The 15788-nt window shown below is 33.8% G+C and overlaps 1 protein-coding gene across 11 annotated transcripts in view; it reads right to left on the bottom strand.

Annotated features, from left to right (window-relative positions):
• LOC113110915 (inositol 1,4,5-trisphosphate receptor type 1-like) overlaps nt 1-15788 on the bottom strand; it is a 125660-nt gene that overhangs the window by 83006 nt on the left and 26866 nt on the right. For 5 of the 11 annotated variants that reach the window (XM_026275198.1, XM_026275202.1, XM_026275196.1 and 2 more), the window contains exons 10-16: nt 15352-15522; nt 14494-14538; nt 14345-14374; nt 11420-11574; nt 5756-5855; nt 4835-4995; nt 4387-4528 (exon numbers count right to left, since the gene is read on the bottom strand). In XM_026275198.1, the coding sequence (XP_026130983.1) occupies nt 4387-4528; nt 4835-4995; nt 5756-5855; nt 11420-11574; nt 14345-14374; nt 14494-14538; nt 15352-15522 (804 nt within the window). The remainder of the gene's footprint in view (nt 1-4386; nt 4529-4834; nt 4996-5755; nt 5856-11419; nt 11575-14344; nt 14375-14493; nt 14539-15351; nt 15523-15788) is intronic. The other 6 variants (XM_026275203.1, XM_026275205.1, XM_026275199.1 and 3 more) reach the window with 2 other exon arrangements.

Here is a 15788-nt window from a genome sequence, read left to right as displayed (position 1 = left end):
ATGATTAGCATGCGACTAGCATGTTGCTAGCATGATTTTTAGCATGACTAGCATGTTGCTAGCATGATTTTAGCATGATTAGCATGTTGCTAGCATGATTTTAGCATGATTAGCATGCGACTAGCATGTTGCTAGCATGATTTTTAGCATGACTAGCATGTTGTTAGGATAGATAGATAGATAAGTTTGAATAGATAGATAGATAGATAGATAGATAGATAGATAGATAGATAGATAGATAGATAGATAGATAGATAGATAGATAGATAGATAGATAGATAGATAGATAGATAGATAGATGAGTTTGAATATAGATAGATAGATGAGTTTGAATATAGATAGATAGATAGATAGATAGATAGATAGATAGATAGATAGATAGATAGATAGATAGATAGATAGATAGATAGATAGATAGATAGATAGATAGATAGATGAGTTTGAATATAGATAGATAGATAGATAGATAGATAGATAGATAGATAGATAGATAGATAGATAGATAGATAGATAGATAGATAGATAGATAGATAGATAGATGAGTTTGATAGATAGATAGATAGATAGATAGATAGATAGATAGATAGATAGATAGATAGATAGATAGATAGATAGATAGATAGATAGATAGATAGATAGATAGATAGATAGATAGATAGATGAGTTTGATGATAGATAGATAGATAGATAGATAGATAGATAGATAGATAGATAGATAGATAGATAGATAGATAGATAGATAGATAGATAGATAGATAGATAGATTAGTTTTAATATAGATAGAGAAGTTTGATAGATAGATAGATAGATAGATAGATAGATAGATAGATAGATAGATAGATAGATAGATAGATAGATAGATAGATAGATAGATAGATAGATAGATAGATTAGTTTTAATATAAATAGATAGATGAGTTTGAATATAGATAGATAGATAGATGAGTTTGATTATAGATAGATGAGTTTGATTATAGATAGATAGATAGATAGATAGATAGATAGATAGATAGATAGATAGATAGATAGATAGATAGATAGATAGATAGATAGATAGATAGATAGATGAGTTTGATTATAGATAGATAGATGAGTTTGATTATAGATAGATAGAAACAGTTAGATAGATAGATAGATAGATAGTTTGATTGTAGATAGATAGATAGATAGATAGATAGATAGATAGATAGATAGATAGATAGATAGATAGATAGATAGATAGATAGATAGATAGATAGATAGATAGATAGATAGATAGATAGATAGATGAATATATATGATATGATAGATGAGTTTGAATGGGTTAGTAATAGTACATACAGTATTGTTCAAAATAATAGCAGTACAATGTGACTAACCAGAATAATCAAGGTTTTTAGTATATTTTTTATTGCTACGTGGCAAACAAGTTACCAGTAGGTTCAGTAGATTGTCAGAAAACAAACAAGACCCAGCATTCATGATATGCACGCTCTTAAGGCTGTGCAATTGGGCAATTAGTTGAAAGGGGTGTGTTCAAAAAAATAGCAGTGTCTACCTTTGACTGTACAAACTCAAAAATATTTTGTACAAACATTTTTTTTTTCTGTGATTTAGCAATCCTGTGAATCACTAAACTAATATTTAGTTGTATGACCACAGCTTTTTTAAAACTGCTTGACATCTGTGTGGCATGGAGTCAACCAACTTGTGGCACCTCTCAGCTGTTATTCCACTCCATGATTCTTTAACAACATTCCACAATTCATTCACATTTCTTGGTTTTGCTTCAGAAACAGCATTTTTGATATCACCCCACAAGTTCTCAATTGGATTAAGGTCTGGAGATTGGGCTGGCCACTCCATAACATTAATTTTGTTGGTTTGGAACCAAGACTTTGCCCGTTTACTAGTGTGTTTTGGGTCATTGTCTTGTTGAAACAATAATTTCAAGGGCATGTCCTCTTCAGCATAGGGCAACATGACCTCTTCAAGTATTTTAACATATGCAAACTGATCCATGATCCCTGGTATGCGATAAATAGGCCCAACACCATAGTAGGAGAAACATGCCCATATCATGATGCTTGCACCTCCATGCTTCACTGTCTTCACTGTGTACTGTGGCTTGAATTCAGAGTTTGGGGGTCGTCTCACAAACTGCCTGTGGCCCTTGGACCCAAAAAGAACAATTTTACTCTCATCAGTCCACAAAATGTTCCTCGATTTCTCTTTAGGCCAGTTGATGTGTTCTTTGGCAAATTGTAACTTCTTCTGCACATGCCTTTTTTTTTAACAGAGGGACTTTGCGGGGGATTCTTGAAAATAGATTAGCTTCACACAGACGTCTTCTAACTGTCACAGTACTTACAGGTAACTCCAGACTGTCTTTGATCATCCTGTAGGTGATCATTGGCTGAGCCTTTGCCATTCTGGTTATTCTTCTATCCATTTTGATGGTTGTCTTCCGTTTTCTTCCACGTCTCTCTGGTTTTGCTCTCCATTTTAAGGCATTGGAGATCATTTTAGCTGAACAGCCTATCATTTTTTGCACCTCTTTATAGGTTTTCCCCTCTCTAATCAACTTTTTAATCAAAGTACGCTGTTCTTCTGAACAATGTCTTGAACGACCCATTTTCCTCAGCTTTCAAATGCATGTTCAACAAGTGTTGGCTTCATCCTTAAATAGGGGCCACCTGATTCACACCTGTTTCTTCACAAAATTGATGACCTCAGTGACTGAATGCCACACTGCTATTTTTTTGAACACACCCCTTTCAACTAATTCAACTAATTGCCCAATTGCACAGCCTTAAGAGCGTGCATATCATGAATGCTGGGTCTCATTTGTTTTCTGAGAATCTACTGAACCTACTGGTAACTTGTTTGCCACGTAACAATAAAAAATATACGAAAAACCTTGATTATCCTGGTTAGTCACATTGTACTGCTATTATTTTGAACAATACTGTACAATATGTACATAGTACATAGACTATGAGTTTAATGGGCTTCAGTGTGTTTAGATTTGAATTTTTGACAGTTGGAGTTTGACGGAATGTTCAGTTGAGCAGAGGCTTTTCAATGTAAGTCTATGGGAGTTTTTATGATTTTTAATCTTCAGTTTTATGAAAAGTCTAAGTCCGATCAGTCTAAAAAGATATAGCAACTAACTTCAGATCAGTCTGAAGAGCTGGGCTGAGTTTGGAGTTTGTAGAGTTAAAGCTCTAGGAGGAGTAGCAGTCAAAAGTTTTAGTCTCAGAAGAATAATAATAAGAAGTTTAAATACAATATCAGTAAGTTGGCTCTCTCAAGCCAACTTAATAACTGTTCACTGAAAGGTTCTTTGGACATCCAAAAATTGTTGTGCTATGGCATCATTGCGTAAAAAAATCTTTCTGGAACAATAATTTTTAAAACTGTATACCATCCAAATATGGTCTCTGGAACCAACCATCCTGACCAAAAAGTTAGTAGTTTTCAGTTTGCAGTTACATAATGAAAGACTTTTTTATGAGCCCTGATGTTTATATTACGAAGCCCCTAAAAGGACCTTTAATGTGCCGTTGATGTCCCTTTGATGTGCATTTGATGTGCAATAGTTTCTCGTCACACGCAAAAGTTTCTTGTGAAAACGCGAAAGTCTGTGTAATTTATTTTATTTTTGCAAAGGTCTCTCTAGGGGCTCCGTAGTATTATATCAAGATGGCTACAAATAAAAAAATAAATCCTCATTTAATCTTTTAAATGTTATTCTAAACCAGGGATGTGTGAGTCTAGTCAAAATTGGAAATATTAGCTGACTAGTGGAAATTTAGTCATTTTAACGTTGTTTAAAAAAAATAATACATTATTATGAAAAATGGATATCTGAAGCCACAAACTAATTAATTTCACCTCAGATTTTTGCATTTTCTTTGTGCCTCTTACTTACAATAAAGGTTTAAAGCAGGATACATTATGAATGAAAGGGAACTGATTTTCTTTGTCATTTTTTCATGTTATCTCAACATTAATAAATAGTGTTTATTAGTGCAGCGTTTACAAGGGTAACCATGGTATTCACTGTATTTCTGCTTGTCCAAAAGCGCCATCTGCTGTCAAAGATTGAATTTGCATTTTCATTTAGCTCTTCTGCTGCTTTTGTTGGCTTCTGTGTGTAAATTTGAACCGTTTGATGGAAAATAAGAACAATTTGGATAATAAGATATCAAGAATTATTTGACTCTTTGATTTATCATTTCAAATGGATTGCATATCCACACAATGTTTTCTGAGGCTTTTAGACAAGATGATTGGTTGTAGCGCACATCCCTATTTTACACCTGAAAATGCTAATTTTAAGGTGAAGGGCATGTCTTTTAGGCACTACAAGAGGTGAAGTGTGAGGTATTGAAGAACATCCTACCTGTTTTAAGATATTCTGCTCTCTCATGAGTTTTTGCCGTTCACGGCTGGGTTTATTGACCATGATCTCCAAAACATCCTGGCCATTGTTGGGAATGTCCACCACGAAAAACACAAGGTCCTCGAGAAGCTTAGTGACAAACCTACAGAATGTGCAAAGTAAAGAAGGTCAAGTCAGTTTAAGCTCCTAACAGTCCCTAATCAAGGGCATAATACTTAATTTTCCATCAGAAGTGGTGGAAAATGTTGCACATTCATCAAAGCAATGCATCTGAAATTCCAGTTGAAACTCCTCTGGGAATAGTTCCCACATAGAGTTTGTACACTTTAATCAATTGATACAGTAAAACAACGTGAAGTGTTAAATGAGGATGCAGCAAAAACATTTAGTCAGGGGTCGCTTAAGGACTCAAGCACATTCCTATTCCAGATACTCTCAGGGATCATACCTTCTTTCATTCTGGGTGATTGTGCCTTTCTCTAGCTTGCCAGCAATGGATGCCAACACTTTACTGGCATCGTTGGCAAAGTCTAGGTCCCTCACCTCCGCAGGAGGGACTGGCACAATGGCAAAGGCCTCTTTATCTTCTTTGATATGTGATGTGCCAATCTGAAAGAGAAAACCAATTGCAATTTAGTATAATAATAATAATATGAAGATAACATGATGATAAGAATGATATTATATCGAAAATAATGTCTATGATAATACATTCTATTCTATAGCTTTTACATTTCATACAAAATATTTCACCATGGCAAATTAAAATAAAGTCAAGTTAATTACATTAATTACAGAATGTGTAAAAAAAAAATATATATATATATAAATATATATATATATATATATATATATATATATATATATATATATATATATATATATATATATATATATATATATATATATATATGGTTTATCACTTAGCTATTTCATCTCATTTGTTGTCTGAATTTTTTTGAAGCTGTTGAAATAATAATAATAATAATAATAACAATAATACTAATAATTATAAGAGATTTTTTGTTTTAGTAATTTTAATTATTATATTATATGTCTGAATTTTTTTCAGCTGTTGAAATAATAATAATAATAATAATTATTATTATTATTATTATTATAGATTTTTAGTTTTTTTATTTTAATTATTAAATTATATTAGATAAACCATTTGAAGATTCATTATTAATATAATAGAATAATTAAAATTAATACAACTAAAAAAACTATAATAATTATTAGTATTATTGTTATTATTATTTCAACAGCTGCTAAAAATTCAGACAACAAATGAGATGAAATAGCTAACTGATAAACCATTTGATATCAGTTTTTTTTTTTTTTTTTTTATGAATGACTTAACACCCACCCGTAACATAACAGGCTTCTCCTCCTCTTTGTCTATGGGGTTGTTGGTGCTGTGGACCCATGTATTGGTGCACAAGTGCCTCAGCCTCACATACGAGCTCCTGAGGACGAAACAAAAAGACTCGATAGAACACGAATGTCAAAGGTACCAAAATATATGATTTGCTTAATAAATAAATAAATAAAGCTCTTTTGTTTATAAATTGCTGACACATTGATGCTGACATGGCACCCATGAGCATTTTGGAACAATAACTACTTTTTTAATATTAATAATAAATGCTTGAATGTACATATTTATTTATTTATTTAATCATTTGTACATTCTTTATAGTAAATATTTATAGATGAATAAAGGTAACTGGACAGGTAATTGATAACCTTCCTTAACCTTTAATCTTATGAGCATCAAGAGTTTACATTCCTGCTGTGGCGAGGGTCGTCTAGGGTCACATTTAGGGGGCAAATGTTCCCTTAGGGGACAAAGTACTTTTGTATGAAGGAGTCATGTGAACAATTTTAAAAGTCACTAGGTTCAGGGCAAATATTGTGAGGTGGGAAGCCTTCAGGTCATTGTGACCCCTGTAAACTCATGTGGTGCTGAATCCATCGTTTAAGAGGATATGACTGTCTAATGCTAAAACGTCTGTGATCAGAAGTTTAAGTAATTAGCTTTAAGACTCATGCATTCGCAGACTTAAGCTGTTGTAGTCGTTTTGTGGAATCCAAACATGAACTTCAGTTCATGCCACTGACTTCAACAGTGCCTGCGGGGAGCTACAGAGCAGTTACACACACAAACACAGACACACACACGCACACAGACACAGACACACACACACACACAGACCTTTCAAAGCCACTATTGTTCTTAGTTTGTGTGGTGCTTAAACACACCCCTACAAGGAAGTTCAATACCTGTCGGGTCAGATAATTCATGCTCATTTAACTAAATTGCCGCAAGCACAATGCACCTGTTCACATTAGTCTTGCACACTAAGGCGACGTCCACACTGTAATCCAATCTGTTTTATAAATGTGGTACTGGTCTAAACAAGCAATACTTCTAAACTGAGCTGCATCATCAGAAACATTAAAAAAGGGGAAAGAGAGAGACAATGAGAAAGATATTATGCAGTGGAGGTTGGTGTCAAATTGCATGAATAATTGTAATGGAGAGGAAGGAAAAATATTAATAATGGTACAAAGAACATTACTGAAGTAAAGAAATAATCCACCTAGAACATAATTTGGCATACTCTTCTGTATATTGTCTATGTGTGTGTGTACGAGAGAATTTCACCCCAACTCTAGGTCAACTTTGGGTCAATAAGATTATTATTATTTTTTTTAATGGAATTATGTAATCATCAAGGGATTGATCAAAAGTGGCAAAAACATTTTTTTTTAAATAAACACTGTTCTTTTAAACATTCAAGTAATCAAAGAATCATAAAAATGCATCACCTTTTCCCCAAAAAATATTAAGCAGCCCAATTTTTTTATTGAGCACCAAATCAGCTGAAGGATCATATGACACTGAATACTAGAGGAATGATGCTGAGAATTCAGCTTTACATTACAGGAATAAATTGCATTGTAACATATATTAAAACAAAAAGCAGCCATTTTAAATTGGAATAATATTACAATATTAAAGCTTGTATGGCATTTTTGTATAAATAAATGCAGCCTAGGTGATCATAAATATCCTACTGACTTACTTTTTTTTATTCCAGAGATTTTTACACTTTAAAGTTCAACTGAGTCAAATTCATATCAGACTGAGTATTTCTTTTTTCAGTTAGACTTGACATTAAAATGGCATGCATCAAATACACATTCGATTGACATATAAAACTGAAAATATGATTTTTGCCATCTGTCACCCAGCTCTGTGTCACTGTCATTTCATGAGAATCTAATTTAATCACACACACACACACACACACACACACACACACACACAAGTAAGCAAAATTGGGCCAAAAATGTCATACAAAAACATACTCTGTCACACACGTAACCAGGCTTTAGACGGACCACAAGTGAACATCAGACACGTCTGTATTCCTGGCACAGTTGTGTACTCGCCTATGTGACTAACAGGCTTACCTTTGTGTGTGTGTGTGTGTGTGTGTGTGTGTGTGTGTGTGTGTGTGTGTGTGTCTGCCCCCTTAGACTAATTAGTCACATCTACAGCCCTCTGGTGCTGTGAAAGGGCGCTGGTTTGTGAGACTGGGGGGTTTTCAGGTCACATTAAAGCCATGACTTTGAAAATCCTTTTACCAGGATCAAACTTGAAAGATGATCTCTCTCACACACAAGATAAGGCCACAGTTCAGCTTGTTACACATATGACTGTCTGCGGCTTAGTGTCGCATGAAACCCATTCAAAGCATGTGATTGAGGGGCTTGATAGAGCCTATAGATGTGTTCGAGTCCCATAGGCTCAACATACAAAGAAGCGGTTATTGATTCAAGACCAGTGTTGCTCATGTTACTCTGAAGATTTAATCAAATTACTGATTACTCCTTTTAAAAGAAATCACGTTACTGTTCTGATTACTTTGTTTCAAAAGTAATTAGTAATTAGTTGCACAACTTTTTTCTCCATGAAATGTATGAAATCCTAGCATACATGCTCCCGATAAGTATTTGTTATTAAAACATCCCCATTCACAGAACACTGTTATTTTTAACTAAAGCAAGCAACTGCTGCGTACATGGTTTGGCAGAATATCAGTAAAGAGTGCTTCATTTATAATCTCTAAAGACATCTCACAAATCTCTATTATAGCACAATAAACATATGCATAATGGATCTTTCATAATGTCTACAATTCATGTGTTATAATTCATGTGCATGCAAGTTTCAGCACTGCTTTGCTCAACGCTGCAAACACGTTACACCCCAAATAGAAACTCTGCATATGCTGTTAATAATTTCTATTCGCTCAGCCTGTATCACCACAAAAATCGCAAGAAATGAGTCACATTTTGAAAATGTTATTTAAAAGCTTATTTTAGCACCCATGACCACAGTGCCAAAAACAATATATAAATATATCAAAAGGTTCAACTACTGTGTTTTGTCAGGGGTTGCGGGGGGAAAGGAGCTTGAAGGAGTACGAAGGAGACAGATAGTCAAACAAACAGATTCTTTAATAAATCCTCATGGAAAAGTAGGAGAAAACAACCTCTTTGCACGAACACAGACACAGGACAAAGAAACTGAGGAAAAGGGGTCTATAAATACTAAACGACGGACTAATAAGATGATTAATCAACACAGATGGAAACTCATGAACTAATCAAGCATCACAGGAAATATATATATATATAAATATATATATATATATATAAATATATATATATATATATATATATATATAAATATATATATATATATATATATATATATATATATATATATATATATATATATATATATATATATATATATATATATATATATATATATATATATATATATATATATATATATATATATATATATAGACACTTTACTGGGATTTAATATGCCTTGTATAAACATTTGTTTATAATACATGTAAATTCTATGTACATTAGTCATAAACATAATCTGGACATCTTCATCTGATTCACCCATTTAATAGCAAACCTGAATTTCCCCTACTATCTTCTGATTCTGAGCAGCATGGAAGATGACTTCATAAAACCACTTTCCAAGTGACTGCTTATAAAAATAAGGGAATCTGGGGGTGGCTTCTGTTTTAACAACATGTCTTGACAACATGGAAAGATATCACGCTGGCAAAGTGCACGGTCACCCTGATTTCCTGCCTCCACACCCTGTCGGGACTTTCCTGCCTATTTTCAGAAAGAAAAGTAAGAATTTGCAGGTATCTGGATGAGGCAAGCACACACACACACACACACACACACACAATGTGACATGTGCACTCCACCCTGGAAGCGCTTGGGTTTTGTGGTGTGTGGACAAAGAGTCCGACGGGTAGGAGAGCAGACATGTGACCGCATGTGAACATCTTTCCAAATCTGCCATCCTTCTTGTGTTCTGTCACGCATGACCGATTGAGACGACAGAGCTTACAGTTAAAAACAAACAAAACGAGTCACCCGACCTCAGGCGACTTCCAGAAATACCAGGAAAATGCATGAGTGCAGAACGACTTCTTTCCTGTCACTCATATCCATAGCCGTATAAATCAGATACACTGTTTTCTCGTTAGGTTCATTAAGGGTCGTTTACTACTAACTTCAAATATCCCACATGCCTGAATACAACTTACTGTAACAATCAACCCCTCTGTGGGTTTTGGATGGGTTGGGCTATCCATAGACAGGGACAAAATCATATTTCACTCTTCACAACTTTTTCAGGCAACAGAAAGAGATGGAATCAGAGATTGAGGCATAAATCTCGTATCATAAACAGGAATCTCACATTACTCGGAGCTCAAGCTGACAGCAGTGAACCTACCACTGCAACTCAAAGTCTGATTAACCCTGAGCTGCCAACACAGTGTACATTATACAATCCACACCAGTTCATCACATACATTTCTATTGGGTCATTTCATGTTGTAAAAAGCAGAAATATTTACACTACAGGTCAAACTTCCTCCTAAAAATACTTTTTTTTTTTTTATTATTATTTTAATTAATCTTTCATTAATCAAACATTTTTATTAAAATGTATTTCTTTCTTTGTTTATTTAAAAATGTATTTAAATGTATCTATTTTATTTTATTTTTATTTTATTTGAATCAATCAGTTAGTGAGTCAAAATATGACAATATATTTTACATTATTAATAACTCTATGTTGACAACACTATGTTGCCTAATGGTAATGAGTAGTTAGATATGAAACATGCTTATTTGCCATGTTAAATAATATAGTAAATACTTAACGCTGTAACATTTTATCCAAGCCAATTATAATTAATCTGTTGGATGGTTTGTTGCTTATCTATAAACATGATCAAATATGGTTAAAAGATTGGATAAATAGAAATTTTACTGTAGAATACAAAGTACTATATTATATTTTTACAATGTAACAGACATACTTTTGGAGCTGAATACAAATCAAACTTTGTATATTTAAAAAGCTCATATTTATAAAAATAAAAAAAGTATTTATACAGTATACAGTACATACATTTTTGTGTATATAAAAAGGTAAACAATTTAGACAGAAAAACAAAAAGTATATTCCTAAATCCCCTTCACATTTGATGATAAGAAGTGAAGAAGTGAAGATATATACATACATACATACACACACACACATACATACATACATACACACACACATATACATACATATATATATATATATATATATATATATATATATATATATATATATATATATATATATATATACACATATATATATATATATATATATATATATATATATATATATATATATATATCCTATATATAATAACAAACACAAGCACATTCAGACTTCTATATTAGTAATTTAAATATCACTTGTGAGCAGAGCTCCTGCAAAATGAATTCATCATGTGGCCTTCTAGAAAGCAGATTCACACTGTTCAGGTGAGTTTGTACAGGATGCAGTTTTGAACTGTAACATTTAATCCTGCACTGGTTTTTGAGATGGTTATGGTCCGGTGTGTACCTGGGGACGAGGGAGTCTCCTCCTCTGAGGGTGGTGGGATCCAGCTCAAATATGGAGGAGATGTCATTGCCATCAGGGACGGACACGAGGGTGTACATGACCTTCTCGTTGGGTGTTCGCAGACGTGCTCGCAGAGCTTCATGCTCCGAGTCCAGCTAGAGGACAGAGAGGACCACATAACCATGGAGACACAACACCCCACTATTGATTACGTGACTCAGATAAAACAAGTCTTATCTGCAGAAACAATCAATTCATGACATGTTTACAAGTTTGCATGTGACATGCAATTCCACAAAGCTTTTGAGAACATCACAAATAAAGAATCTCTCGATCAGTCTCATGGTGCGGTTTATGAGGGTTCTAGCAAAACAGGTTTAGCGGTTTTTAGTCAACAATAAAGTTAACTGCTTCTTGGTTCATTTCGGAGAAAATTTCTCTTAGATATTATAAACCTGACCTAAGAGTCTGTTATCAACAAACATAATGATTAAATTGAGACATGCACATTAGCAACAGGCAGGGCCGGATTAACCATACGGGCAACTGGGCAATTGCCCAGGGGCCCAAGACCTCTAAAGGGCCCAGGGCAGCAAGGGCACGAGCAAAATACTGTATCTTGTAATCTCCTGCTTTATATTAAACGAACTGTCAACATGGGCTTTTGCGCTGCACAGAGAGACACTGCGCTGCCTATGACTTTGAACGTGAGTTGAGAGCGGTTGAGAGTCAGTCTCATGCGGACTGACCAATGAAGAGAGGGCTTCAAGTTAAGACCCTCTACTCATTGGTCAGTCCGCATGAGGTGGGTCAAATGTTACGCCGGAGTGGGTTACGTCATGGAGAAGCCAAGTGGGAGTGCGAGGCGTAAATTAAAAAAGGAAAGGACATCAGAAACATAGAAAATTTAAAGTATATACCTAAAATAGGTAATTTCTTCACTCCTGTTAATGTTGCCAACAGATCTGTTAAGTCAGCTTCCGTCAACGACGAGGACAACTCAGGTAGCCAGGACTTTTCTACACCGCCAGTTTATGTTTACAGCCCCGAGAGCGAAGAGCATTTCAAATTCAAACATGCACTTCGTCATTATTTAGGACTAAAAATGTGTGTTTTGCCAGATTATGTAGCATTTATTTCTGTCTTGTCTTCAGAGAAATTGACAGATTTTTAAATGTTAATGTAGCAAAAATGTTTAACTGGTTAATTGCGCTGTGATAGGTTATTGTTCCATTTTAAAACAAGTTAAAATGAGCTTAGGATAAAAATGTTTATAAGCAGATAATCGTGATACTGCATTTTATTTATTGATTTTTTCCTTGAGGTGCCAGCTTCATTAAAATGCTGTAAATTGTTGTGGAGGGATAACTGGCAGATTTCAAATTGATTGTTGGACTAATAACTTGATTGCCTTGTTGAATTCTGGGGAAACAGGGTCACCCTGTCAGTGTGATTTCTGCTTAAAATGAGCTGAGAACCAAATTGTTTCTTGATGTGTTGTCTGTGGTCTTCTGTTATAGCTCTATCAATTCAAAACATTTCTATTGGGAATAAATGTTGTTTAATAAACAATGGTTTGAAAGTGGTTGCTTATTTATTCATTTTTGTGAAAATGGAGGATATTTCCCTCCCTCTCAATGTAGTGGGTCAATTTTACCAGATTATACAGATGCTGATGAGTTTTGTTTTCATAGCATCATATGTGAGTGAATGTCTTTGATAGGGGACATAGTAGTGCATTTGTAGTTCTATGAGCATTTAAATATTTGTAAATCAAAATACACCTGATGACAGTTAGAATTTGAAGTATTGAGTATATTTACTGTTTATTACAGTAATACATTCTGTATATGACCATATTATGGTGATCCTGGGGTCGTGATGATGGGGCCCTTGAATATTGTTGCCCAGGGTACAACAAAGTGTTAATCTGGCCCTGGCAACAGGCGGAACAGCTGCTTTAAATAAATGATGGTGTTATACCGCCACCTACAGGCGATGAGCTGCACTGCTCAAACGACCTTCCTCACAGGTAGAGTGCCACCTTGTGGTTATTATTTTTTTTTTAAGTTTAAATAGTGTTTAACTTGTGAGTGAAATTAAACTAAATATTTCTTAAAATATTCTGTGGTTCTAGTCAGGTAAATTTCAACAGCATTTATGGCATAAAATAATTTACCAAAAAAATATGTAATGCATTTTAAGGGTTTAAATACAGAAATGTGAAGGTTGTATTTTTGTAAAAACACTTGCATTATTTGTTCCTTAAAATGTGTATTATTTGAGCTGCAAGAATATAAAAAACTAAAGTTATAGGCAAATCAACATGTAGTTTTAGTCATAAAAGCATCAATGTTTGCAGTATTTTTCTTTCTGCAAACAGTCTCCTACCTGTATCCATGCATGTTTGATTTAAAAGTTACAGGGTTTACTTACAGTTTTAATATTTCATGTAGTTTTGCACAGACGAGGTTAGTAGGGTTTTTACAGTTACATTTCTTGTCTCGTAGCTACACTTTATGAAACAACTTGTTTCCCCCATTACATTCATTCTAAACAGTTTTGATATTGTTAACTAAATTGAAAAGCTAAAACTAAGCTAAAATGAAATATAAATATTATATATAAAAAAATAATAAATTGGAAAGGAGGCATTGGCAAGTAACTGAAATAAAGTTGTATTAATAACTTAAAACAAATAATAATAATATTAATTACAGCTGTTTAGAAATATTTAAAAGGACAGAAAAACACACTTACTTAAAAATGACTAAAAATAAAAATAATATATATAGAATATATATATTCTGTGTAGAATACGTAGAGCTATGCAAATATAACATTTCTAAAGGGGCGGTGCTTTGATTTTGATCTTTGACCATGAAGATGAAGATAAGCTTTGAATGATAGTAGGTCTGACAGTACCTGGAAGTTAAAGGGTGAAAAATCTGCCACCTGAAACCAGAGACAAAAAATATGCCTGTACGCATACTGTATATCTACACAGTACAGTATACAAGACACAGTACAGTACACAAGAATGACAACTATTTAACAGAAATGAAAGCACTTACAGATGAACGTGAATCCTGTGACTCTTCCTCATAGTCAGGATTAACCTGTGAACAGATAAATCACCCAACATGTCCTCAAAATGCTAAAAGAAGTCAGATCATTCTATTTGACAGGCAACTGAACAGGAAATTAATTGATTAGGCACAACCTAATAAAACCAAAAAAAGAACGACAGGGTCCTGCTCTTTGAACATGTTCTACTTGGTTAGAGAGATATGTTTCAAGATTTGACATAAACTCGAGATTTTCCTTTATTTAAAGCTCATGCACATGATTTCAAATTTAACCCCTTTTACTGTAATTTAAATTCCTTGTCCCACTGTAAATAACTGGTGTACATAATTGTATACATATATAACTATAACTAATATATATATATATATATATATATATATATATATATATATATATATATATATATATATATATATATATATATATATAATCGTTAACTAAAAAAATTAAGACGATTCTGTTAATCAAAATTAAGCTGTCGAAATAACAAATGAAAAAGTTAAAAGAAAAGTAACACTAAAAGAAAACTATAGCATTAACAAGCTAACATTATAACTGGAAATAAATAAAAACTAAAAGTGAAATAGAAAATGTATTAAATCTATCTAAAATATCCTTAAACATATCTTGCTATCCAAGCTAGCCATGTTCAAAGAACAGCACCATAGACGTGATTAAAGCTGCACTATGTAAGATTTAATCAATTTGGCTTCTAGCTAGACAAAAATGAGCTCGAGTCAGGTTGGAGGTCTGATGGAAACATCCAGAGGGATGCTGAAAATCTTACAGACTGCAGTTTTAAAGCCAGAGAAAATCTAGAGGAAGTTAGTAAGGTTCCCTACCCAGTGAGAGAGGTTAGTGCTGATCTGGGAACAGCTGAGGGAGGATCCCGAGCTAGTAGAACACACCTCACTCACCTCTGCTGCCAGGTAGTGTCCTGTGGCCAAGTGCTTAAACCTGAAAAGACTATTCCAGTAACCAGCGCCACCACGACACGGGTCATGCTGAACCACCTGAAATAAGAGATTGGGAGGAATGTCACAATGAGCATATACTGTACTTAAAGGGACCCTTCACACAAAATTACAATAAGACTGATTCGTGAATTAGTCCTAAAACCCTCAAACAAGTTTATTTGAACTTCTACTTTCGTAGTCCCAGAGCCAATGCTAAGCCAAGATATTTGCACATATTACTCATCAACAACAAAATACACCAGTTACACCCCACTCATGACTTTAAGCTTTTATGAATCTTGAAAATAGCAGTCGCTAACAAG

Source organism: Carassius auratus, chromosome 11, assembly GCF_003368295.1.
Source record: "Carassius auratus strain Wakin chromosome 11, ASM336829v1, whole genome shotgun sequence".
NCBI lineage: Eukaryota > Metazoa > Chordata > Actinopteri > Cypriniformes > Cyprinidae > Carassius > Carassius auratus.
Note: the sequence above shows the minus strand (reverse complement) of the source record. Positions and strands in the feature narration are given on the sequence as shown.